The sequence below is a fragment of the Anabrus simplex genome, chromosome 4 (assembly GCF_040414725.1).
Source record: "Anabrus simplex isolate iqAnaSimp1 chromosome 4, ASM4041472v1, whole genome shotgun sequence".
Lineage (NCBI taxonomy): Eukaryota > Metazoa > Arthropoda > Insecta > Orthoptera > Tettigoniidae > Anabrus > Anabrus simplex.
The window spans coordinates 327,261,854-327,289,679 of NC_090268.1; the positions used below are offsets into that span (position 1 = coordinate 327,261,854).

At 42.3% G+C, this 27,826-nt stretch overlaps 1 protein-coding gene across 1 annotated transcript in view; it reads left to right on the forward strand.

Annotated features, from left to right (window-relative positions):
* path (pathetic) overlaps positions 1-27,826 on the forward strand; it is a 315,189-nt gene that overhangs the window by 260,241 nt on the left and 27,122 nt on the right. The window contains exon 7 of the mRNA XM_067145705.2: positions 5,306-5,581. Coding sequence (XP_067001806.1) covers positions 5,306-5,581 — 276 coding nt within the window. The remainder of the gene's footprint in view (positions 1-5,305; positions 5,582-27,826) is intronic.

Sequence of the window (27,826 nt, forward strand, 5' to 3'; positions counted from 1 at the left end):
GTTAGGAATAGGAAGCTAGTGGCCGTGGCCTTAACGGTGCAGCCTGGTGTGAAAATGGGTAAACCATGGAAAACCATCTTCAGGGCTGCCGACGGTGGGATTCAAACAATCTCCCGAATTCAAAATGGAAAATGTGATTAACGTTCAGTGAAAGGAACTATTGTATCACGGAAGGCTGGCTGACTGAGCAGTTATAGATATGGCTCTCTGCTACTGTATCTGTGGACACTGCCGAATGACAAGAGCACTAGTTCCTGACACGGCCGAGTTCAGTCGTATTTTAAACACGTAATACCTTCTAATTCTGAATCGTTCTCTCTTTTGAATACCTGTTTTATGGACAATGATAAAATAGGAAAATTATACAGGAAAATCCTGGCGTAAAAATAGAACAGAAATGTATTTGTTTTACAAATTGATACAAATACGGATATGCGATGGATTCCCTTTTCTATTCTCGTTGACAAAGCCTTTCGCTAGGTTCCGTCGTGCACATGTAGATACTGTGTGGCAGCTGGCATCGTTCCAACTCATTTCTTAGTGCACCACTGATTCTTATAAAACGTTTTATGACCTTTCTAAGTATCCCTGATCTCCACTGCCTTCTCGTAAAATCCACCATTGCTCGAGAAACAATTAGTTCTGAACTGATGTTCTGTGGCAGTCTTTGAATAAGCGAAATGCCTTGTTCTTTTCCTCTCATCTAATGCTATCCATGACATAAATCTTTCCACCAGAAGCAGAGTGTCTTAGCCATTGGTTCTCAAAATTTTTGATGGAGTAGCACCCCTTCTGTTACATTACATTACATTCTTTTTTTTTTTTTCTTTCACAAGTTGCTTTGCGATGCGCCGGCACAGATAAGTCTTATGGTGACGATGTGATAGGAAAGGGCTAGGGGTGGGAAGGAAGCGGCCGTGGCTTTAACTAAGGTACAGCCCCAGTATTTGCCTGGTGTGAAAATGGGAAACTACGGAAAACCATGATTATATTCATGTGAACTCATGAAGTCTGCGGTATACAAAGACCGAGGTAACACTGCAAAATCAGGTGTAGCATTATTTGAAATGAACACATGTTTAGCGATATGTTTTGTAAAAACGTATTCACTTCTTGATATATTTACAGTTTATAGTAATAATTTGAGTTGATGATAAATTAAATCCTTCATTTCTATAAAATAAATCTGAACGGGTTTTTTTTTTTTTTTTTTTTTTTGTGCAAGAGCGTAGGTTCTCGGATTCATTGTTGTATTCAGACATATGCAAAGAGTGTTAAGCATTTTATAACTCCTTTGCCATTGAACATGTTAAAGCCATTGCCGAAAATCCTGCCTAACTGACATAATCAGGTGGCTGAGAGTGAAACGAGTTTCTTCACTGCCACACTGATGAGCAAAGGATATTCTTTGTTTATGCTTATTAAACTTAAAAAAATGGCGGTAGGCTGCCATTATTGTACCGGCCTGAGGGCTTTCAGAGTTTCCTAGACTTACTTATTATTACCGGGTAAGTTGGCCATGCGGTTAGGGGCGCGCAGCTGTGAGCTTGCATCCGAGAGATAGTGGGTTCGAATCCCACTGCCGGCAGCCCTGAAGATGGTTTTCCATAGTTTCCCATTTTCACACTAGGAAAATGCTGGGACTGTACCTTAATTAAGGCCACGGCCGCTTCCTTCCACTTCCTAGGCCTCTCCTATCCCATCGTCGCCATAAGACCTATCTGTGTCGGTGCGATGTAGAGCAAATAGAAAAAGAAAAAAAAGATTTGGTTATTGGAAATAAAAGACAAAATATTATGTGGATAATAAATTGTATTCAATAGAACGTGGTACACTTGGAATGTGGGTAATAACTCTGTGTGATATGAGAAATGACATAATTTAAGAGTTACTTATTGTACATTGTTTTCACTGTTTAAAATTCTCATAGTAACGCCTATTGCGTTCTTCTCGTTCCATTTCTTTTATTCTTTCATCATTCACCTTTCTCCTTCTGCATGTTTTTGCCTAATCCTAATCAAATCTTTATTTTCCATTATTAAATTTGTTACTCTATAGAAGTGACCACGATGCATTCACAACAGCAGCTTAACTCCAGCAGAGCGCGCGAGTCAACACAGCGCCATTTTATAACAGAGTATGCGTGTGACGTCACATATTTAGCACACTTTTGCCTTACTTTAAAACGCTAGTTCATATAAACTACGTTTCAGAATTTAAATTATTATTATTATTATTATTATTATTATTATTATTATTATTATTATTATTATTATTATTATTATTATTATTATTATTATTATTATTTGCAACAGGTAGTCTCCTCTTTTATCTGTCAATTGAAACATTAAATGTAATCGTAAGTGAAATACTCTTGGCGATATACGCGTTCTATTCGGACACTAAAAGCGTCTTAATTTTTTTTCTTTCCATGTAGGCTACCCGTTGTCGAGGAACTTAATGGAGGCGTGCGGTGGACATATTCATTACTCCAGCTCCAAAAAAGGTTTTTAAAAAAGATATAAACAATCGTTCCCCACTACACTCTCTAAAGTCAACATTACCGAGCTCGATAGCTGCAGTCGCTTAAGTGCGGCCAGTATCCAGTAATCGGGAGATAGTGGGTTCGAGCCCCACTGTCGGCAGCCCTGAAGATGGTTTTCCGTGGTTTCCCATTTTCACACCAGGAAAATGCCGGGGCTGTGCCTTAGTTAAGGCCACGGCCGCTTCCTTCCACTTCCTAGGCCTCTCCTATCCCATCGTCGCCATAAGACCTATCTGTGTCGGTGCGACATAAAGCAAATAGCAAAAAAAAAAAAAAAAAAAAAGTCAACATTACTATTTTATAAGGCTGCGTTTTTCGTGGAAAGGTCTACCTGAGAAAGATCTTTCAATAATATTTTCAACCACACGCTCGCCCATACTTCCAAATTGGCAGTGAGGACACCATCATAACTTAATCTATAGCAGATTGTAAACAATGTACTTAGATTCATCCGGTGACGCTTCTTGATAGTACAGTCATGGTTTTCACAAAAATACACTGGGACTAACTATTTGTTTCTTACTTAAAAAGCCTGATCTAATCAGCAAAATGTAACTGGTATTTTACCGTCGTTGAAGTTTTATAGTTTCACTCGCATACTGAGTGTACGTGCATCAACGATAAACAAGGGAAAATATTTGTCACGACGTATAACACACGTTATATTCATGAAGAATGCCACAGAACTCGCGAAACCTTCACCTGTAATCCAAAAGGAACACTACAAAAATTCACCATCACAGACAACCATTCGCGCTTAACTCTGTGTTCATGCTGGGCAACCTAATTTTTTTCTGCGGCTATCGGAACACATACTCTACACGTGCCGTCAATGAATTGCTCGAAAAAACTGTATACATGCCGAAACCCAAGACTACAATATATTCTATATTACAATTGATTTCATATACTGGCTCTATTTTTATCAGCAAGTGGCTATACAGTTAACCTGTTGATAATTTTTCTTGCCGTCTCTAGTGTGTGGCGCTGAAGACTTAGTGTCAAGTATTAAAACTAACATCCCTTACCTAAGCTAACTGGCCTGTCGCCGTAAATTGCTGTCGGGGGAGGGGCCACAGCTCCGCCTCGAGGAAGCTTCAAGTGCATGCATCACCCAAGCGACCTTAAATTTCGCTGGGGGGTAGCTCTCTATCGCGCCGGCAAAGAAACCCAGCTCGCTGGAGAAGCTGAACTGCGGTAGTGCGAGCGGATTGTCGAGACAGCTGTACTTGGCTTGGCGTAGATGTTCGCAATTGTTTAAACATTATAAAAAGCGTTCTAAGGAGTAATTAGAAAATGTTAATACAAAGTTATTTACCTCAGCAGCGCTGGGGTAGATGGGGTTCAGTGCACGCCACTGGAACTTAAATCTACGTAAAGGACTGCAAAAGAATATTTATGTATTATTAGCCTAAAATGTGCATAATGGAATTCTTATAAAAGCATTTTAAGAATGTTCACGTTCTCTTCTTTACTTTACTGGGTGCCCCTGGGGTTTTGCGGCCACCCATTTGTGAAACGCTAGCCTAATCAGCGAGACTTGTAAATAGCGATAATTTGATGAGTTACTGTTGTCACAGTCACATTATTGATCCTACTCATACGGTTCTAACTGCAGTTATGCTTGAAATGTTGTTTACATTAATAATCAAGGGAGGGTGAGTCAACTCGGAATGCGCCAGACAGTACTCACTACGAACGGTTTGAGCTATAAACTTAAATCCAGTAATAATCAGCATCAATTTCACATTGCCAAAATGATCTGTGGACTGATAAGCAGGCTGATTAGATTGATTCCTTAATAGGAGCGGTTAACTTTTTTTCCCTTAGAATTTACTTAACGTCGCACTGACACAGATAGGTCTTATGGCGACGATGGGACAGGAAAGGCTTAGGAGTGGGATGGAAGCGACCGTGGCCTTTATTAAGGTACAGCCCCAGAATTTGCCTGTCGTGAAAATAGGAAACTACGGAAAACCATCTTCAGGGCTGTCGAAAATGGGGTTTGAACTCACTATCTTGCGGATGCAAGTTAACAGCTGAGCGCCCCTAACCGTTCGGCCAACTCGCCCGGTGGAGCGATTATCTGTTGGATATTCTATCTATCCATCATCATTATCATCATCATTATCATCATCATCATCATCATCATCATCATCATCATCATCATTCTCTCGCTCCAGTTTTCCGGGCGTTATCTATCTGTCTATCTATCTATCTATCTATCTATCTATCTATCTATCTATCTATCTATCTATCTATCAGCCAATTACAGTATTTCATATTGAGATCACTACGATCATCATTCACCAACTCCAATTTCCCAGGTGTGGCTAATAGACACTCGCCATTTTATCCTGTCATTATCAAGTTCCTGTTTCTCCATATCCTCCCACTTCACTCCCCGTTTCTCGACTTCTGATTTCTCTCTCCATCCAGCGCCTCTTTGGCCTACCCAGTTGCCTCTTTTCTTTCCTTTCTCTGTCAGAAAACGTAACAGGGACCCTATGAGCTGAAGACTATGCTGACCGTCCAGTCAAGCAGTCTGATTTTATTATTATTATTATTATTATTATTATTATTATTATTATTATTATTATTATCATTATTATGCTTAATTTAGTAAATTAACTACCAACCTATGTTAGTAATATGAGTGTCAGTTATTGTTTAAGAAGGCTGGTAGCTGAGAGGAATTAAATTCTCAGTACAGTCAAGTATTCCTTTTGTCTAAGCTCCTGTTGTGTTTTGTGATGGCAGGTGATCCAGTATTATGCCCGGGTGGAGATTGATGTCCGTTGTTACATCGCCGCGTTGCTGCTGCCTCTCATCCTGCTCGGTTGGGTACCCAATCTCAAGTACCTGGCACCTATCTCTATGCTGGCTAACTTATTCATGGCCATTGGCCTGCTAATCACCATCTACTACCTGGTGACAGATATGCCTGATGTCTCGGAACGTGCTCACTATGCACCCATCATGAACCTGCCGCAGTTCTTCAGCATTGTCATCTTTGCTATGGAGGCCATCGGCGTTGTAAGTATCTCCTCAACTTTTTAATTCACGGCTCTATCTTAACCCATTAAACCCAGATCATTTTATTATGTAGGGGAGAGTGTTGTACCTTGGAACAGTTTTGGCATTTCATTTTTTAATTTCTTTTATTTGGTATTTCTTGAATCCTACTTATTATTCCTCATTAATATAGGTCTTTCCACCTATTTTAATGCACTTTGCACTGTGCTCAGTGTCAAAGTTAAGTATTTAAAAAACATTTTGTTGAACTCGGCAACATGTTCCAAGGTACAACATAGTCATGTACCTTGGAACAACTTTAACAGTTATGGTAGAATTACTGAATATTACAAAATAATTTTATTTTTCACAACAAATGACGTTATTCATCTGTACATGTATACATAATATTAAACAGGTTGTGTCACTGGACACAGTATTATTCTCTCATTACAAGTCTCTAAAATGACTTAAAAATTTGATGAAAATGACCGATTAATTAAAAAATAATCAGATTAAACTAGTTTTGTTATCAGTATCTCTTCATATTACAGCAACAGCACAATCAAACACAAATTTGTTTCAGTGACGTACCTGGAAGTTATGAAATCTTTTTCAAAGTGCATATGTTTCTTTTGTCACTGGGTGCTACCAGAGATATTTGGCTGACGCAATTTCATTATAACGCCTTCCTCGGAAACATCATATAGTGAACATCATATGAAGTTTTTAGTGTTGCCCTGTCTCTTTAAAAACTGAATTTTATACTCATAAAAACATTTCTCATATTTATGTATTTTACCACCATAATGTACAAGAAACTTTCTTGTTTGAAACTGAATCAGACCAAATTCTCCTGGGAGACATGGGTGATCAGGGTGTTGGCTTAATGCGAAGTCATCCTCTTGCTGCTCTCCCAGCAGATCAGCTGCATAATCTGCTTCACTACCACTAGACACCATATCAGGTTCCTCTTCTGAATGGAAAATATTCCTGTTAGTCCTTTTCTTTGCAATCAAAGTTTTAGATTCATTATTTTTTTTCATATTGGACAAGTTAGATTGGGGATCATGTTTGTCAGGAGTAGCTGTTAGGACTGTTGACTTCCCTTTCCTTCTTTCCCTGGTTTCCTCTCTTCAGCTGTGGAGAAGAGCCTGATAATATGAGGTGATATGAGAGGACGTCTGTCTTGATCAAGAGGAGATCAAGATCTGTAGACAACTTCACATTATTAGGTCTAGATCTATTAAAACTGAGTTGGATTCAGGTGAATACAGAATAAGAACAAGATAATGTTTCAAAATAGCATATAAAAGAACTTAGTGTACCTTATAATGTACCTTGGTACATGTTCCAAGGTACAATAGGTGTGCGTGTTCCAAGGTACATGATGTAGCCATTTCAGAAAAAAACATTAATTTCTTTTTACAGCTTAGGTAGAACAAAAATGTAACCTGTGTATAAGTTAGCCCATTTACATACTAACTTAGTGTAAATATTGAAGGAATCTCTTTTACATGTGTGAACTACTAATATGCCAATTTGAAATCACTTTTAAAATACTTTCAAGTACCAAAATGCTTTACACTTAAATAACTTTGAACTGAAACCACAATGGATGCCACCAGACAAACTGTGCTGCCCAGGGTGGCAAAGTAATGAAATCAACTCAACTGATCCAAAGAATGTTTACTACGATCAAAGATAATGCAACTGTTCCAAGGTACAAACGTTCCAAGGTATAACACTCTCCCCTACTTAATTTTTAATGAAAAATACCACTATAATAAGAGGAAAATATGAATAATTTTGTAGAGTGAATCCTTTACAACAGGGTTGTCCGACTCGTTGGTTGAATGGCCAGCCTACTGGCCTTCGGTTCAGAGGGTCCCGGGTTCGATTCCCGGCCGGGTCGGGGATTTTAACCTTCATTGGTTAATTCCAGTGGCCCGGGGGCTGGGTGTTTGTGCTGTCTCCAACATCCCTGCAACTCACACACCACACATAACACTACCATCCACCACAATAACACTCAGTTACCTACACATGGCAGATGCCGCCCACCCTCATCGGAGGGTCTGCCTTACAAGGGCTGCACTCGACTAGAAATAGCCATACGAAATGATCATTACAACAGGGTTTCCCAAACGTTTTGTCCCCCTTCCACTCCCCGTCCCGGAGCATATCGCATACATGTCCAAGGACCAGTTAGCCACAGACTACAGTACTGCATTCAGTAAACAAAAACAGAATTTTCTTTGAAAGTTTCATTTCACTTACATGCTCACATAAAGATACTATATAAATGCACGGAAATTATTAAAAAATGTGACACTTGGCTGATTACAGCAGTCTTGATCTGGAAATCTACTTGAAAAAATTCCCTTGTTGCGGTTGTTGGATCAATAGGTTTTCCAAAGACCAAGCGTTTTACAAGCGTAGTCACTTGAACCGAAGACCAACCTCTGTATTAGCTCTGTTTCTGTACTTCGTTTTCATTTGTCTGAGAACAGAAAAGTGGTTGTGGTGGCGGGTACACTCACACAGGTATGTTGTCATAAAGGGCATTAAACTCAGTATTACCGAGCTCGATAGCTGCAGTCGCTTAAGTGCGGCCAGTATCCAGTAATCGGGAGATAGTGAGTTCGAGCCCCACTGTCGGCAGCCCTGAAAATGGTTTTCCGTGGTTTCCCATTTTCACACCAGGCAAATGCCGGGGCTGTACCGTAATTAAGGCCACGGCCGCTTCCTTCCATTTCCTATGCCTTTCCTATCCCATCGTCGCCGTAAGACCTATCTGTGTCGGTGCGACGTAAAACAAATAGCAAAAAAAAAAACTCAGTATTTCCTATTTAGAAATTGTAGGGTATAGGGAATGTCATGGACACAAAAGTCGTTCAGAGACGTTGAGTTGTGATACATCTATTTCACGTCCTAGAGTTAAACATGCTACTCCATCTGATTCTCCACCCATATCATACTTCAATTTATTTTTCATTTTCTCTCTGGCAACATACTTCGGCTAGATGATCTTCCTCATGGGATGACAGTTCATGTTTAGTTTCAAAGAAGGAATTTCTGATCCACGAGATTTTCTCAACCAAAGATGCAAAATATGGTCCTCGTGTGTATACTAGAAATTCACACAATTACAGAAAATTATTTACACTGCCCTGTAGTATTTCTTGTTTTTTCTGCTGCTGACTTTATACAATCTATCGGCCAAGTTAAGAATTACATGTACTGAATGTAAGTTATACAACTGTGAAATCATAATTCCTAAATTTAGTATAACGGTCTATGAATTGTGTTCATACAATACCCCTTGGACCATTCCCCCTCCCCCCTCCCCAGGGGACCGTGGGCCATAGTTTGGAAATTGCTGCTTTATAAAGCGCATACTGTATACTTTTGTTTATAATACCATTTACTGATATATTAAAAGAGAAACTACTGCATAACATGTATATGAGAACAACTGAATTTAAGCTGCTGAAAGGATGGAAGATGTATCAGGATGTGTAAAGGCACCGGTCTTTTAATGCAGGGCCTCTCAAACGCCCAAAATCTCACGCGTGCAGATCGAGGCGCAAGAGTTCCGTGCACTGTGCATCGGTGCCGCTCGGCATAACTCGGATCAACGCTTCGTCTCTGGGCTACTCGGCTAAGCTCGGCTCTACTCGGCTCTACTCGGCTCAACTCAGCCCGGATTTGGAGCGCTACGGCACAAGTGGGCAGAGGGAGACAGGCGTGAGGAAAGAGAAAGTAAGCGCTATTGCTCCAAATCGAGGAGTGGGGGGGGGGGGGGTCTGCACTCTGGTCAACCAAGCCAAGTCGTCTTTTGCACCGTGCACAGTGCATGCACCCTGAGAGGCCCTGTTTTAATGCGTTAACCAGTGATATAATTGGGCCGGTACACCGTGCCGGCATAAATAAAACCATGCAGTTAGGATACCGGCAAAATATCAAACTGTAAAAACTCCTTTCATCTTTATTAAAAATGGAAGTTATTTGTTAGATTTTGAAAGCTTTATAATTAGGCTATAGTTATTATAAGCCTTAACTACTGTTTTGATTTATCTTTTATATTGAAACACTTGTCCATTGTTTGCTTTTCCTAAAAACTGAGGACAACCGCCGCAAGAGTTACTGTGAACTGAGCGAGTGGCTGTGCTGTTTCGGTCACGTAGCTGTCAGCTTGCATTCGGGAGATATTAGGTTCGAACTCCCACTGTCGGCACCCCTGAAGATGTTTTTCCGTGGTTTCCCGTTTTCACGTCAGGCCGTACCTTAAGGCCACGGTCGCGCTTCCTTCTCACGCATAGCCCTTTCCTATCCCACCGTCGCTGTAAGACCTGTGTGTCGCTGTGACGTAGAGGTAATTTTTAAATAATGTTACTGTTATGTGATTAGCTAATTTCAAAATTTCGCGCGTTAACACATTTTGAAAAATACAAAGACATAGCTGTTCTTTCCGGTGTGAACTTACTGTATTTTACAAAATTATTCAAATTTTCCTATGATGGTATTTTTAATTAAAAAGGATATTGTAAAATAATTTGGTTTTCAATTTAAGATGAAGCCGTGTTGTGATTCGTTAATTTCAAAATGTCGCGGCTTGTCCTACACATAAATATCTGGAGAAAAAAGGAAATGTAATAATCTTGGAGTCATATGATAACACAATCCTGAATGGGTAGATTCCAAATATGGAGAGTATTTGAAATATACCAAGTTGTTTTCCAGTTTTGGGAATAAAAGACAGACACCAAAGATTAAAGAAAAACCTTCAGATGAACATTATTACGTATGAAACGAAAAAATTATCAGGACATTTTGCTGAAATAATAAATGTACAGACGTGTGCGACCTTTGCTATTTTATTGATATAGATTACTAGCCATATATTGTACTTTATACGAGTCAGTAAAAACTTTACTGATTAGACCTTGATATTGCTTTTAAAATAGTATTAAGGAATTGTCTTCTATACAAGACACTGGGCTTTAAAAAGTCAAAAACATTGACATTTATAGGTTTCCATCCCACAAATAATTAAATATATTTTAATACTTGGGTGTATTGGTATGGAACTCGTTTATTGATCATTCTCTTTTATATATGACCTAACTCAAAATTATTCCAGTTTTGTTTGTAATGAAATCTCTCTATTTCAAAAACTACTTGATAAAGAAGGCTGTGGTTTACATTGATTTTGTGCAGCAAATATGATTCTTTATATTGGTAGCATTGCCTTCAATTTCTAGTTCAAAGCAGGCTAAACATATAGCTGCCCATTCTGCCCCATTTAGTGCCGAGGTTATCAGTAGTGGAAGCCTTAAAAATTATGTATCCTTCTTCCATGATGCGGTCGTGTGTTTAATGTTTGCAAGTGGATAAAATAATGTTAAAAACACGCGCTCTCAACTGCGTTTGAGAGTGTTAAAATGTGACATCTTCGTCACTGGCTCCCGGCATTTAGAGAACTATTGCAGGACAACATTCCAACAATCGGACATCTCTTTAAATCCATAACTTTTTTTTTTTTTTTTTCTAGTGGATAAGGTCGCACTGATTCAGCCAGGATGTTTGACGACGATTGGATGGGAAATGGCTAGGACTGGGGAGGAAATTACCGTAGCCTTAATTAAAGTACTGTCACAGCAGTATTGTGTGAAAATGTGAACCCACGGACGTTAAACAAATAACACTAGGATAATAATGGTATGATAACTTGTAATAGTGTGATGTTATAGGAATACCACAAAAGCCGATGACGGTGGCATACGAGGCATAATGGGGAGTATAGTTTTTTGTGGTTGCTTTCCTTACTGTGGAGGGGGGGAGCGGGGTAGAATAAACATCTACAGTATCCTCTGCCTGTCGTAAGAAGCGACTAAAAGAGAGACCTGGGGGTCTGTACTTTGGAGCATGGGTTGGCGTTGAAGACCACTGTTCCACTATCTTATCTGACCTCCCTTGGTCATCACTTGTTCTTTCCCACCCCGACAGTATTAGGTGTTTGAGGCCTAGGGAGTCTTTTCATCTTCACGCCTTTCGTGGCCTTTCCCCTTCTTTTGTCGATACCTTCATATTTCGAATTGTCGGACCGTTTCAATTTTCCTTATGATTAGTGTTGAAAATGGCGTATGGCTTTTAGTGCCGGGAGTGTCTGAGGACAAGTTCGGCTCGCAAGGTGCAGCTCTTTTGATTTTGACACCCATAGGCGACCTGCGCGTGGTGGTGAGGATGAAATGATGATGAAGACGATACACACACTCAGTCCCCGTGCCAGTGGAATTAACCAATGATGGTTAAAATTTCCGACCCTGCCGGGAATCGAACCCGTAACCCCATGTCTTGGAGCCGGACATGATTAATGTTTAAAAAAAAGGATGATTGCCTTGAAAACAATAATCACCACCACCTCACTGGGCCAGAAAGTGGTATTGCATCACGACCGGTCTTATAAAGTTATTACTCAGCAGCTTCTATATTGTCATAGCCATAAATGAGACTTAAACATCGGTGGAAGCTACATTTAGCTCTGACATGTAAAGATACTGCATCCATCAAGAAATAACAAACTACACAATTGTATGCATGTGCCTAATTATATTTATTTCTACCTAGGTTTGGATTGATTCTCTCAGCGTTCTAAATTAGGTAGAGTTACCGTTTACCTAAAGATAGTAACGTACAGAAAGAATACTTAGGATATCGCCCGAAAATCGCTGTTGCCGAAATTCGAACTGCTCAGCTATGGTTTTCCTGTCCCGTCCTCACCAGATTCTCTACGAAAATTAGTGTAAGATAGCTCGTTGTGTGGATCAGTGGTAGAGTGTCGGCCTCCAGATCTCAAGATAGCCGGGTTTAAACCCGGCTGAGGTAGTCGGATTTTTGAAGGGCGGAAATAAAGTCCATTCGACATTTCCTATCGTACAATGTCGGCATGTAAAATATCTCTCGCGATAAATTTTAGGTTTGCTCGAAAAAATGCATTAATAACTCTGCCAAAGACGAGCAAGAGAGATTCGGTTTAGTCTGCTGCCTGGTAAGCGTAGAGTGAAAAAGGAAAGTCGAAGTTGATGAGCAAGCAGCCAGATGGCGTCAGATTAAAATGTTTGCACATAGTAGCTGAGGCTATACGATTAATAATAATAACTGTATTGGCTTTACGTCCCACTAACTGCTTTTATGGATTTTGGAGACGCTGAGGTGCCGGAATTTAGTCCGCAGATCGTTTAAGTGCCGGTAAATCTACCGACACGAGGCTGACGTATTTGAGCACCTTCAAATACCACTGGACTGAGCCGGGATCGGACCTTCCAAATTGGGGTCAGAAGGCCTGCGCCTCGGCCGTCGTAGCCACTCAGCCCATTATTATTATTATTATTATTATTATTATTATTATTATTATTATTATTATTAATCTGTTTACGCTACAGGGTCGGTTTTTCCCTTGGACTCAGCGAGGGATCCCACCTCTACCGCCTCAACGGCAGTGTCCTGGAGATTCAGACTTTGGGTCGGGGGACATAACTGGGGAGAATGACCAGTACCTCGCCCAGGCGACCTCACCTGCTATGCTGAACAGGGGCCTTGTGGAGGGATGGGAAGATTGGGTGAGACAGGCAAGGAAGAGGGAAGGAAGCGGCCGTGGCCTTAAGTTAGGTACCATCGCGGCATTTGCCTGGAGGAGAAGTGGGGAAACCACGGAAAACCACTTCGAGGATGGCTGAGGTGGGAATCGAACCCACCTCTACTCAGTTGACCTCCCGAGGCTGAGTGGACCCCGTTCCAGTCCTCGTACCACTTTTCAAATTTCGTGGCAGAGCCGGAAATCGAACCCGGACCGCCTGGGGTGGCAGCTAATCACGCTAACCACTACACCACAGGGGCGGATTATTATTATTATTATTATTATTATTATTATTATTATTATTATTATTATAAGATATAGGCTTAATGCTCAGCCTTTATTATGTATATGGACACAAACTAATTGAGAACTGGGTAATTTTTTATGACGTAGGGACATGGCGAGCCGTGCATTCACATTCGCCCACTTCCTTACTCCCCCCCCCCCCCCCCAAACACCTTTCACTGTGGTGTTACTAATTGCTCCAGCAATAGTGCATCATTACCGCAGATTTAGAACAGGTTTTATATCAGCCACGTTCTGACATTAAAATGGGAAGGTCATAAACATAAAACCCTTCCTTTGAATAGTTTAATATCCCATAAATTGTTTATCGTTGCGCGTGCAGTCAGAATGAAGGTTTCACAAATGTACTAAATCACGACAAGTGAAGGACTACATTCAACAACTACTGATGGACCGATGTCGAAATACAAAGAGAGCGCCATTATTAGCTGGAATTTAATTTCCATTCATTTTCTTTAAAGTTTTTCTTAGAAGTCTATGGTATCTAGAGGTCTGGATCCAAAAATACAGTTCTTGTGCCTGCGTACTTCGAAGGAAATACGGTGGATATGATGTGGGAGTCAGGTTTGAAGTCTGGATTAGTGTGAAACAGAAATAAATCTAGGACTCAAATAATAATAATAATAATAATAATAATAATAATAATAATAATAATAATAATACGCCACCTTTGCGGTGTAGTGTTTAGTGTGACTGTCACCCTCTGAGGTCCGGGCTCGATTCCCGGCTTTGGCACGAAATTTGAAAAGTGGTGCGAGGGCTGGAACGGGGTCTACTCAGCCCCGGAGGTCAACTGAGTAGAAGGGCGTGAGGGGTTCGATTCCCTCCTCATCCATGCTCGAAGTGGCTTTCCGTGGTTTCCTACTTCTCTTCCAGGCAAATGCCGAAATGGTACCTAACTTAAGACCACGGTCGCTTCCTTTCCTCTTCCTCGTCTATCCCTTTCAGTCTCTCCATCCCCCCCCCCCCACAAGGCCCCTGTTCAGCATAGCAAGTGAGGCAGTCTGTGCGAGGTACTGGTCCTCCTCCCCGGTTTTATCCCCGACCCGAAGTCTCAAGCTCCAGGACACTGCCCATGAGGCGGTAGAGATGGGATCTCTCGCTGAGTCTGAGGGGGAAAAACAACCCTGGAGGGTAAACAGATTAAGAAAGAAAGAAAGAAAATAATAATAATAATAATAATAATAATAATAATAATAATAATAATAATAATAATAATTGGCAATGGCGTGTGGCCTCCGGAGAGACCTCGTTCAGGTCTTCCGAGTTGACACCCATGAGCGACCTGCGCGTCTATGAGGATGGAACCTTACCTAGGATGAAATGTAATGCTGAAGACTGCAGACAAATCCAGTCCCCCAGCTAGAGGAGATAACCAATGAAGGTTAAAACCCTCGGCCCTCCGAGAATAGAATACGGGACCCCTTGGACCATAGGCCAGTATGCTAACTGGTTAACCACGCAGTCGGAGTGATTGAATAATAACTGCAGAATAAGAAATACGGGTAGCTTTACGTCGCACCGTCGCGACAGGAATGGGCTAGGAGCGGGAAGAAAGCGGCCGTGCCTTAAGGTACAGCCCCAGCGTTTGCCTGGTGTGAAAATGGGAAACCACGAAGTAAAAGAAAAGTAATTTCTGGGACAAAATTTCTGCACACAGACAAACGCGAGAAAATTCGTGAATTGTGTCCGTAATATTATTTTACTCCCAATCTCGAATCATTAATTTTCAATAATTGTCATAACCCAAATATACTAACACACACACACACACACACACACACACACACACACACACACACACACACACACACAATCGTCACTGGCTAGCGAGTGAGTATACAATACCATAGCAACTCGGTGGAATTGCTGTCATTTTGTATGAAGAAGAACTGTACCTCCCAGACATAATGTTGTGGCTTTATGCAGTTATTTCTTAAACTAAATACTGCCTTTGCTTGTATTCCCTAGCCCATACGGATTAGGCCTATTGTTACAGCCGAAGTCTTCCCTGATTCGAATCCTATGTAAAGTTATATATTCACTGTTGGATATTGCTGTGGTGCTTGATGATATAGTGCAACGTTTCTCAACCGCTAGGCCGTTGACCAGTACCTGCACGTGATGTGGATTTGGTCCAGATTTACGTCCGGATGTCCTTTCTGACGCCAAGCCTATGTAGAGGGATATATTCCCTATTGCGTGTTTCTGTGGTGGTTTGTAGTATTTTATGTAGATGAAGAGAAGTGTATTGAAACGAACACTAACACCCAGTCCCCGAAGCAGAGAAATTAACAATTGTCAGTTAAAATATTCGGCCCAACGGGGAATCGAATCCGGGGCCCTCTGAACCGAAGATTAATACACTGACCATTCGGCCAAGGAGCCAGACTTCGATGATTACGATGATGATGATGATGATGATGATGATGATGATGATTATTATTATGATAAGTGAAATAGACTTTCCCTCACGCTTTTACCCAGGATTGGGACTGGCAGCTTTCACTATCTGGGCACTGCATTTTTGTATTAACGCATCGGTATTTGCGCTTGACGATCTCAGTTATACGAATTTTACAATTATTTTGTTGAACATCTTGTTGGAAACAATTACTGGAACAAATGGGCAACTACGCGAAGCATGAGTCATCAGCGTGACTCTACAATCTCTGCAGTACCGTGTTCACACCCGGCAGTGTGCAAGATTTGCCCCCATCCCGCTTGTCTTACCAAGAACCCTCACCAATCGACTCGACCCCCCTCCCAATAGATATCGAGATTTAATTTTGTGTGGCTATTTCTAGCCACTTCACTTCCTCTTCCTCGTCTATCCCTTCCAGTCTCCCCCCCCCCCTCTCCACAAGGCCCTTTGTAAGACAGACCCTCCGGGAGGGTGGGCGGCATCTGCCGTGTGTGGGGATCTGCGTGTTGTTATAGTGGAGGATAGTGTTGTGTGTAGCGTGCGAGCTGCAGATGTGTTGGGACGATACGAGATGAGCCTCAGGAGACAAGACAGTTTATCATTTTGTAAGCAAAATATCAGCTTTGTATGACGAATGGTGTCAGTGCACCAAGTGGAAGAACACCTTGGCCACAATAAGTTAAAGTAATATGATGACAAAATGTATTGTTTTATGAATATTTTTCGTATTGATTAAATTTCAAATAGCAAAACTTAAATCATTTTGATTATAATCAATGCAGCTTTGCAACATCAGATCCAAATTAAATGATTAAGTATGAAGGCACCAATGAACAAAGTACAAGTCATAAAGATATTGCATTTAGCAAAATTGAATGTTTGGAGAATTTAGGAAATGATCAATGCACAACCTTTGTTTACACCATGAAAATTGAATAAAAAGGAGTACTAGCACAGTCGCCTTTCTCACATTAATGGATTCCTTCCGTAGTAAACGCAAAAAAAAAAAAAAAAAAAAAAAAAAAAATTGTCACGTGTGGCTGAAATGTTGCTTGGTACGTATGAATAAACTATACTTCTTGTCCACCGAGGCTCATCTCAATATCTGGAGTATCGATTGAGAGGGCTTCCTTATCAGACAAATATCCGTAGGCTAACAGCTGAAACAAGCATCCCTTTGTTGTCTCGGCTAGCCTATTCCTAGGATTAATCACTACTTGCTTGAGTTTTTTTCTATCTTCAGAACAATTTTAAATTCCCTCATGATATTTCTTCAGCTACAGCCTTGACATACACTGTAAACTGATACAACAACTAAAATAAGCATAGTGTTGCTCAATTTCGTATGAATTACACTGAAGTCTTCAGAAGTAGCGTGAATTCCGTCAATGTAAACTGTGACACTATAGTGTAAAATATGTAGAATACCACTTATCTCATAACATAGATTCGCATTCCTCAAACTTTCCATTTGATTTCCCTGCCTGTCGTGAGAAGCGACTGAAAGGGGCGACCAAGGGATGATTGAATTAGAAGCATGAAACTACTTTTGATTCGCACCATCATGCGGGGAATACCATAGGTTGTCTGTACTTGCGAGTAGTACCACTATATTAGGTACGAAATAGGTTTGTGATTAGTAGCAGTATAGAGCCTGGCCTGGTGGTTTTCCAGTACCCGTGCGTCGTAGCCATGTGAGCAACACCGCGGGTCTGGGCGTAGCCTGTGAGTTGTACCACTATATGAGCGACACCGTGGGTCTGCGTTGCCTGTGATTAGTACCCACTATGTGAGGAACACCACGGGAATGCCGGCGCCCGTGATTAGTACACCTAGGTGAGGAAACTCATCGGTTTGCGTTGGCTGTAAGTGGCGCCATTGTGTGCGAAACACCATAGGTCTGCGTTACCTGTACGAAGTACAATACTTGTGAGTAGTACCATCTTGTGTGGAACACCGTGAGTCTTCGCTACTTTTGATTAGCACCCCAACATGACAAATACCATGGTTCTACTTTACTCGCGACATGTACCATTCTGTGGGGCCTTAGTCGTGGATTTTGCACCCCTATAGACATCAAGCATCATTGTGCTTTATAAGTGGTCCCTTGGTCAGTAATACTATTGTTCACGATCTTTTTTGTGTGTGTCTGATCCACAGTTTTTGTTTGTTTGTTTGTTTGTTTGTTTGTTTGTTTGTTTGTTTGTTTGTAGGGTTCATGTCCATCCCTTCATTCTTCATGACATTTTTTACTTTATTTTGGTCAGTGGGTGAATTTGAATTTTTTGTTATTTCATTTCGTACCATTAGGGACCGATGACCTCGATGTTGGGCCCCTTTAAACAACAAGCATCATCATCACCATTTGATTTCTCGATTGTTTATCTGTGTTCAGTGGAAGAAAATATCTTTATAAGTTATTCACATCACGGTCGCCCTTCATGCGTAACTGGAGGTACCGTACCAGGTTAATTGTTTACGCGTGTTCTTTCGTAATGTTAGGTAATGACAATGTTTTCCATGAACAACCAACAGTTTATACAAATAAACTGTACAAATACTGTCGTAAACACGAAAACATATAAGTGACAAACACCTTGGTAAATACAAGTACAGTAATTGGTACACTAGAAGGAGACAGCTTCTTAGCAACAGCTAGAGAACCTCTCGACTGATATTACTTTTCACCATTTTCCCCTTCTTATATTTCTCTATTCTCACTTTTTTTGCTAGTGGTTTAACATCACTCTAACACGTCGAAGGTTTTCGGCGACGCAATGGCGGAAAAGGGCTAGGATTGGGAAGGTAGCGGCTTTGGCCTTAATAAAGGCACAGCCTCAGCATCTTCCTGGTTTGAAAATTGGAAACCATAACCATCTTCAAGGCTGCTGTTGGTTGGATTCGAGCCCACCATCTCCCGAATGCAAGCTTAGCTACGCGACCCTAACCGCATGGTCATTTCTTGTCTGTAATGAGAACAACAGTTTCTTTTAAAGTGGTAGACCATCATATTAGGTTATGTAAAGCCAGTAGAAATTATTGCGTTTCTCAAATGCTTTTTTCCTGTAATATCAAGAATAGCCTAACCAATCACTGCATCACACTTGTTCTCAAGTGGAAAATAATACAACTAACTTATTAGATAAGCTGCATAGCCTGTATGTATGTTCAGTTCGTCAGCGCTAACGCTGGTGGGATCCTCAACAGCTCTGCCATCAACTGTCAAAGATGGCCTAGGCATCACTGAAGAGGCGTACTAGGGAAATGAGGAGTGAAGTAGTTTCCTGTTGCTTTCCTCACCGAGCCAGAGTTGCTATTACATATCAGTCTGCCAAGCCCACTGAAATGCATACACCAACCGACCCTATGAGCAACATTTTCACACCATTCATAAGGAATCCTGCATAAGGATTGGCATTACTAGCATCGCTCATACCTCAGTCACTTTTATATTGTCAAAGCCAAGGATAAGACAGAGGCAGATCTATGAAAGTAACAAAATTGCTCTAGCCTATAACAGAAGACATAGTGTACTGTAAACACTAGGTTCTGCCAGCAAAGGCATAGGATAGCCTACCTAGTGCCAAATACTGGAAATGAAAAATGCATAAATAAATCTTTTAAAACTTAAGAACAACATTATATATAACTTTTACAGAATGAAATGTTGTCATGATAACGCTCTTATAATCTACTGATGTTAAGGAAGTAAGAAGTAATTACTTGTTAATAATAACAACGTAGGATGTGGGTTTGAACTTTGTTTATGTCGGTGCGCTTAACTTTGGCTGTAAACAGAAACAGTAACGAAATGTAGATGGAATTGTAAAGATTATCGCAAGATTTATTTTTGTTTTACAAGTTGCTTTACGTCGCACCGACACAGATATGTCTTACGGCGACGATGGGACAGGAAGGGGCTAGGAGTGGGAAGGAAGCGGTCGTGACATTAATTAAGGTACAGCCCTAGCATTTGCCTGGTGTGAAAATGGGAAACCACGGAAAATCATCTTCAGGGCTGCCGACAGTGGGGTTCGAACCCACTATCTCCCGAATACTGGATACTGGCCGCACTTAAGCGACTGCAGCTATCGAGCTCGGTATCTCAAGATGAAGTGTAAACATTGAGAAGAAACGAAATAATATAAGAACTACAGACGTGAGATCAAAATTACAAATTCGCTAGGTTCAGATTGTGTTTGCGTGAGAAAGTGTTTTTATAAGGTACATGTGGATATGTAGGAAAAAAATTTCTTCAGTTTTGGAATATACGTAATGAGATGTACAAAATATTCGGATCCTAGCTACGAGACCTCCAGTTTTATGTGGTATCTGAACAACAGACATTCATTTCAGAAATCCCATTACATTGCCTAGCATTCGAACCGTGGCTTGCCTTGGTAAAAAGCCTGTGGTGGTGGTGGTGGAGGAGGGGGAGGAGGAGGAGGAGGAGGGGGAGATTGTTTTAAGAGGAAATACAATATTGGTGACGCCGTCTCTCAGGTCAGTAGATTTGTATCGGAGAAGTGTGGATAAGGTGAGAGCGTTGGCGGTCGTGGCCTATACTAGGAACTGTCCCGGCATTCGCTTTAATGCAGCAGAATGGAAAACCATTCTCAGGACAGCCGACGGTGGGGACCGGCCGCTCTCCGTTTCCCGAATTCAGAGGCGTAGAGCCGCGGTAGAACCCCTCTTCTGTTTGGTTGGCCGTTCGGAGGGCAGAGATCCACTCTGCATCCGCCAACACATCAAGCAACCCGCATAATTTGCCTGATTGATGAGTTGCCGACGTCCAGGCGGTCACACTCCAGCTGCTACGGGGATGCTAACACCGTATCCAACATATTGGTTGAGGGGGGAGGTCGTGATTAGCGTAGTGTCCTTAGCTGCTGGCTTTCTACCTGGACGACTGAGGTTCGAATCCCGGGTTGGAATTTTCACCTGAAAAATCACGTGGTGTCAGGTAGGGCATCCAGCGTTGAACACCCAGCCGAAACCAAAATTAGCTTGGGTGGGTTCAGCAACCCCAGGAAAAACTGGGATAAGCTGAATAAAGTCTTAAATGTAGGTATTGGTTGTTCAATACTTGCCCCCCTTTTACGAGATCCTGGACAAAGCACATGAAAAATGAGGGAAGAATACGGTACTTGTTATATTTCGATTAATAAAGGTATCGAATAGAGTGAAATGCGGGGAAGTGATACTTTTTAGGTCTTGCAAACCGATTCATTCTAGACGGAGGGGGGCATTGCTTAGCCAGAGGTATGTGGACAGCAAGGGAGAAAAATTAATAAAGTAACGTCATGTTCAGCAGGATCCCATAGTTTCCATGCACATATTATTAGTTGTGAGTCCATGGAGTCTACTCATTTCACCTGGATACTTCACTACCTCGCAAGTAACTTTCAGAAATTATTAGAAAAGCGTTTTACAATTATAAATATTTCATCACAAAACAAACTGACTTTGCATGTATATTGGTAAGCCTTGATAACCCACACCAGTCAGTAAACTGTCTTATTCTTCTTTTAATTTTCACTTTTCTAAGTATGATTCTATGTTCAATACTTTAAGAAAATCTCCGAGTTATTCCATTCTTCTGGCCACGAAGGGGAGAGGTGATACTCCCATGTGGCGCGTCCCAGGTGGCGGATAGGGGGGGGGGGGGGTCCTAACCGGCTTGCCGGCGGACTTGAGGGAAATAAAATACGCTTCGCGGACTAAACACTCACCCCCTGTGGGTGGGGGAGACAGACGAAGAATTTACCCATGGTATCCCCTGCCTGTCGTAAGAGGCGACTAAAAGGGGGCGACCAAGGGATGATTGAGTTAGAACCCAGAAACTACTTGTAATTAGTACCATCACGCAGGGAACACCATGGGTTGCACTTACTTACGCGTAGTACCACTATGTTAGGTACGCAATAGGTTTGTGATTAGTAGCGACAGTGTGCGAATCAGGATGGGGGTCCTGCAGTACCTGTGATTCGTATCCCTATATGAGCGACACCATGGTTCTGCCTTACCTATGCTCAGTTCCCAGTATGTGAGGAATTCCACGGGATAGTATGGGTCCCTGTGGTTAGTCCACTTATGTGAGGAACGCCATAGGTTTGCGTTGCCTTTATAGGTTCGCGTTGCCTGCAAATAGGGCCGCAATGTGCGAAACACCATAGGTCTGTGTTAAATGTGCGCATTACAATACCTGTGAATAGTACCATAATGTGTGGAATACCGCGAGTCTCCGCTACTTTTGATTAGTACCGCAACGTACACATAACATGGTTCTACTTTCCTAGCGATAAATACCATTATGAGGGGCTGATGACCTGGATTTTGAACCCGTTCCGACTATACGCACAATCGATTCAGCATCGTACTATAGTAGTAGTCCCTTAGTCGGTAATACGATTGTTTTGTGCCAGCTTCTGTGCATGTGAGGCACTGTGGGTCGGGTCCACTGATCGTTTTAAATTAATCTCCATCCATTCATTCTTTGTCCTCATGCTTTGAATTCTGGTCAGTGGAGGATTTTGGAATTTTAAGTTGTCATTTCATTTCGTCTCATTTCGTACCATTAGGGGCCGATGACCTTGATGTTAGGCCCCTTTAAACAACAAAAATCAATCAGTCAATCAATCAATTAATCAATCCATTCTTCAGCTCAATGGCTGAGTGATTAGCGTACTGACCTTGGGTTCTGAGAGTCCCGGGTTCGATTCCTGGGCGGGCGGAGAATGTTATCTGCATATGGTTAATTTATCTGGCTAATGGACTAGGCGTTAGTGTTCGTCTTAATACACGTATCTCCATTTACATACAACACACCGCACTACCAATCGCCACAGAAATGCGCGCCCTCCACACAAGGTTGGCGTTAGGAGGGGCAACCGGTCGGAAAATTGAGCCAAATCCATATTAAGTGCCGAACCCAAAAAATGGTGGTGGTGGGGGAGGGAGGGTTAGGAAGACGATGTTATTCCGTCGTTAGTCAAAAGGAAATGAACCAATATTCTTGACATACTTGTTAACTCATTGGCTAACACGAAAGTCGAAAGCCAATAAAGTGAATTTTAGGTCAGGAAAGTTTCGGCTTCATAGTGAAGGGTTGTATTGTTACTCACGCGAGGCAAACCACATATAGGGACATTAATTCAAGTCTGGGGGCACTTCATGTCGTTCTGAAGTTTCATATAAGAAGAGCATAGCCTCTGCTTCAAGTTAGGCTACATTTAGACACAGTTTAGTAGAGCAATTTAACTTCCAGTATAAACCAGTAACGCAGCGATATAAAATACACGATGCTTGTGGCATACGGAAGCGACTTGGACAGTAGATGAATCCCTATGATTCATATAAAAATGAAAGAACTAACCCCTGTTTTTAAGGGTGAAAACTTAGCCCTCTTACGTATGTTTCCGAGACTAATCGATGAGTCTGATACAGTTCATTAAAGGGACTTGACTTGTGAAGACGACTGCTATCCAATCAGGTGACTTACATTTATTAAAGTGTAACAGGGTGAGCATCGCGGTTTCCTAAACCGCATTACTTGTTTTCTTCGACTGGTAGTGGGGGTCCTATCAGACAACGTCTCAGCTGACCTCACGATTCTGGGGGAGTGTATAGTGCGGCGGACACCGATTTTTGCCGAGCTTTCGTGAGGTTAATCTTTGATTTCAAAATCAATATCTAGTTGAAAATTCTCTCGGATGGCCTTTCATTTTCGAGATGTTAACGTTATGTAAGTTATAAGCCGTCATGTACGTTAACTTCAGACAAACGTTCTCGTAACATGATTATCAAGGCGCTGGCTCTAATGTTTCCCTTCCTTCTTTCTTTCTTTCTTTCTTTCTTTCTTTCTTTCTTTCTTTCTTTCTTTTTACCGGGCGAGTTGGTCGTGCGTGTAGAGGCGCGCGGCTGTGAGCTTGCATCCGGGAGATAGTAGGTTCGAATCCCACTATCGGCAGCCCTGAAGATGGTTTTCCGTGGTTTCCCATTTTCACACCAGGCAAATGCTGGGGCTGCACCTTAATTAAGGCCACGGCCGCTTCCTTCCAACTCCTAGGCCTTTCCTATCCCATCGTCGCCATAAGACCTATCTGTGTCGGTGCGACGTAAAGCAACTAGCAAAAAAAAAATTTTCTTTCTTTCTTTCTTTCTTTCTTTCTTTCTTTCTTTCTTTCTTTCTTTCTTTCTTTCTTTCTTTCTTTCTTTATCTGTTTACCCTCCAGGGTTGGTTTTTACCTTAGACTCAGTGAGCGATCCCATCTGTACCGCCTCATGGGCAGTTTCCTGGAGCGTGAGACATTTGATCGGGATACAACTGGGGGAAGGACCAATACTGAGCCCAGGCGGCCTCACCTGCTATACTGAATAGGGGTCTTCTGGGGGGGGGATGGGAAGATTGGAAGTGACAGACAAAGAAGAGGAAAGGAAGCGGCCGTGGTCTTAAGTTAGGCACCATCTCAGAATTTACCTGTAGAAGTGCGGAAACCACGGAAAACCACTTCGAGGATGGCTGAGGAGGGAATCAAACTCCCCTCTACTCAGTTGACCTCCCGAGGTTGAGTTGACCCCATTTCAGCCCTCGTACCAGTTTTCAAATTTCGTGGCAAAGCTGGGAATCGAACCCGGTTCTCCGGCGGTGGCAGCTAATTACACCCACCACTACACCAGAGGCGGACGTCGTTTTTACTTTTTTAAACTATTTTCAGTCCCTACTGTTTTTATGCCGTAATAGTGTCTTATTCGTATGTTTTTATTGACTATTTAGCTCATGGTTCCTATGACTAGGTAATCCGATGTAACGATATCAGGAACCTCAACCAATCAGCACCTGTCTGTCGCCACAGTATTATCGTTCTCGTGTTATCATTTCCATTTTATCACACCTACGTGCACTTGTTTTTATATAAACTCATGAGAATAGCGCACTGACACAGATTCAGTAATACATTTGACTACAGACCGCAGAATGGAAAATAAAGCAGTAGCCTATATTTCCATGCTGAAATTTGTTCTCCGTATATGTTATGAATACCTATGTATTTGATTTTTTAAATTATTTATGCACTTTTATTGTCATTACTTGTTTAATTTTGTCGGTTTTTTTTCGTGTGGCTATTTCTAGCAGAGTGCAGCCCTTGCAAGGCAGACCCTCCGATGAGGTTGAGCGGCATCTGCCATGTGTAGGTAACTGCGTATTATTGTGATGGAGGATGGTGTTATGTGTGGTATGTGAGTTGCAGGAATGTTGGGGAAAGCACAAACACGCAGCCCCCGGGCCATGGGAATTAACCAATGGAGGTTAAAATCACCGACCCGGCCAGGAACCGAACGCCAGTACGCTGACCATTCAGCCAACGAGTCGGACATTTTGTAGTCATTCGCTGAACAGTTAAGAGAATAAAAAAAGAAGTAAAGAAAGTGAGGTTCGATAATAGCGACTCGAACCCGTGTCCCTTACACTGCGGAGCGAACGCCTTGACCATCATGCTACGAGTATGTTCCAGTGTATGTTGCCTTGTGTGACAACTTATAACTGGTGTTTGAAGATTGAAAGTTGCAATCGTGAGCATTACAACTCTTTCGAGAGTATTTCCTAATAGGTATTGGTTTTGTACCCTCATGGTTTAACATAATGGAAGTTCGGGAAAATTAGTATCCACCACACTGTAGACTTCTTACAAGTTGCTTTACGTCGCACCGGCACAGATAGGTCTTATGGCTAGGAGTGGGAAGGAAGTTGCCGTGGCCTTAATTAATGTACAGCCCCAACATTTGCCTAGAGTGAAAATGGGAAACCATGGAAAACCATCTTCAAGGCTGCCGACAGTGGTGCCCGAACCCACTATCTCCCGAATGCAAGCTCAGAGCTGCGCGCCCCTAACCGCACGGCCAACCCTCGTTACACTGAAGAATCCCCTTGTAAGTCCCGTTTCAGCTCTCATTCTTTCTTTCTTTCTCTTTCTTTCTTTCTTTCTTTCTTTCTCAATCCGTTTAGGATTCAGGGTTGGTTTTTCCGTCAGACTCAGCGAGGGATTCCAACTCTAACGCCTCAAGGGCAATGTCCTGGAGCGTGAGACTTTGGGTCGGAGAATACAACTGAAGAAAAGGATCAGTACCTCGCCCAGGCGGCCTTGTAGGGGGATGGGAAAATTGAAAAGGATAGACAAGGAAGAGGCCGTGGCCTTAAGTTAGGTACCATCCCGGCATTTGCCTGGAGGGGAAGTGAGAAACCACGGAAAACCACTTCGAGGATGGCTGAGGTGGGAGTTGACCTCCCACACATATTTTCAAATGTCGTGGCAGGGCTTGGAATCGAACCTGGTCCTCCGGGGATGGCAGCTAATCACACTAACCACTACACTACAGAGACGACAGCTCTCCTTCTAGAACTGAAACACGCTACGCCCTACGATCCATATAATATGAGTTTTGCCCTGAAGGAGTAAACTTATATTAAAGAGTACAGGTGCCTACAGTGGAAAGAACCCTGTCGCTGAAGTTATTCTCGTACTGGCTTGACGTAGGACTCACACCCACATTGAACAATTCAATAGATACACGGCAGTTACAACTGTAGTAGCAAGGTTGGCGCCTCTTCGCAGTAAAACATTTATCTATTTTTAAACGGAGTTCCCCTCTCCCCTGACATTGCAGGTGGCCCAGCCCTCCTGGCAACGTTTCCCTTTCATGAAGTGAATCACTACACAAGTACGTTGAGGCAATTTGGCTTGCTCCAGGAGTCGATAAACTTGGCCTCCTGGTTGCCACAGGTGCAGCACTCGCCGTCGCATTGGCAATATTTCGCTGTTTTGCCGGTAGGTAGAAATGGTACAGACGGTAGAAGCGCTTGCCCCTTCTAAGCCCCCGTTGGTGGTTCGATCCCGGCTCTGCCACGAAATTTGAAAAGTGGTACGAGGGCTGGAACGGGGTCCACTCAGCCTCGGGAGGTCAAATGAGTAGAGGTGGGTTCGATTTCCACCTCAGCCATCCTGGAAGTGGTTTTCCGTGGTTTCCCACTTCTCCTCCAGGCAAATGCCGGGATGGTACCTAACTTAAGGCCACGGCCGCTTCCTTCCCTCTTCCTTGCTGTCCCATCCAATCACCCCATCCCTCCACAAGGCCCCTGTTCAGCATAGCAGGTGAGGCCACCTGGGCGAGGTACTGGTCATTCCCCCAGTTGTATCCTCCGACCCAAAGTCTGAAACTCCAGGACACTGCCCTTGAGGCGGTAGAGGTGGGATCCCTCGCTTAGTCCGCGGGAAAAACCGACCCTAGAGGATAAACAGATTAAGAAGAAGAAGAAGAAGAAGAAGATTTAGCGGTACATGAAACAAAATTCCGCTCATCAGCGTCCTCGAAAATCGTAAAAGTAGTTGGCAAGATTTCGATCATGATGAAGAAAAGGAGAGTGGATTTCTATGAACTCATCAAAACAATGGAACGAGAAAGAATGGCTAACACCTTTCAGAAGAACAGAAAGTCGCAATCCTATATGTGGAAAAAGCTAAAAACGTAAACTATTATTAGTAAAGGTGTGCCTGAGCCGGAGTTTACGTACGGTAGAGTGGCCAGTTCCTTTCCGTTCCTCCACCCCCCACCCCCCAACAGCGCGTGGCAGCCCATCCAAATCTCGACCACGCCCAATGTTGCTTAACTTCGGAGATCTCACGGAATCCGGTGTTTCAACACGGCTACGGCCGTTGGCATTATTATTAGTACTGTATTGTTATTGTTACGGGGATACCCGTGGAGCAGAAAGAGGTTAAAGAAGGTGCCGGGGTGGATGGGTCTAACTACAATGTCAAGAACTAAATTAAAACTTTAACAAAGGTTATATTTCTTTAGAATTTCAAAATTTAACAAATAACATCATAACAGGTGG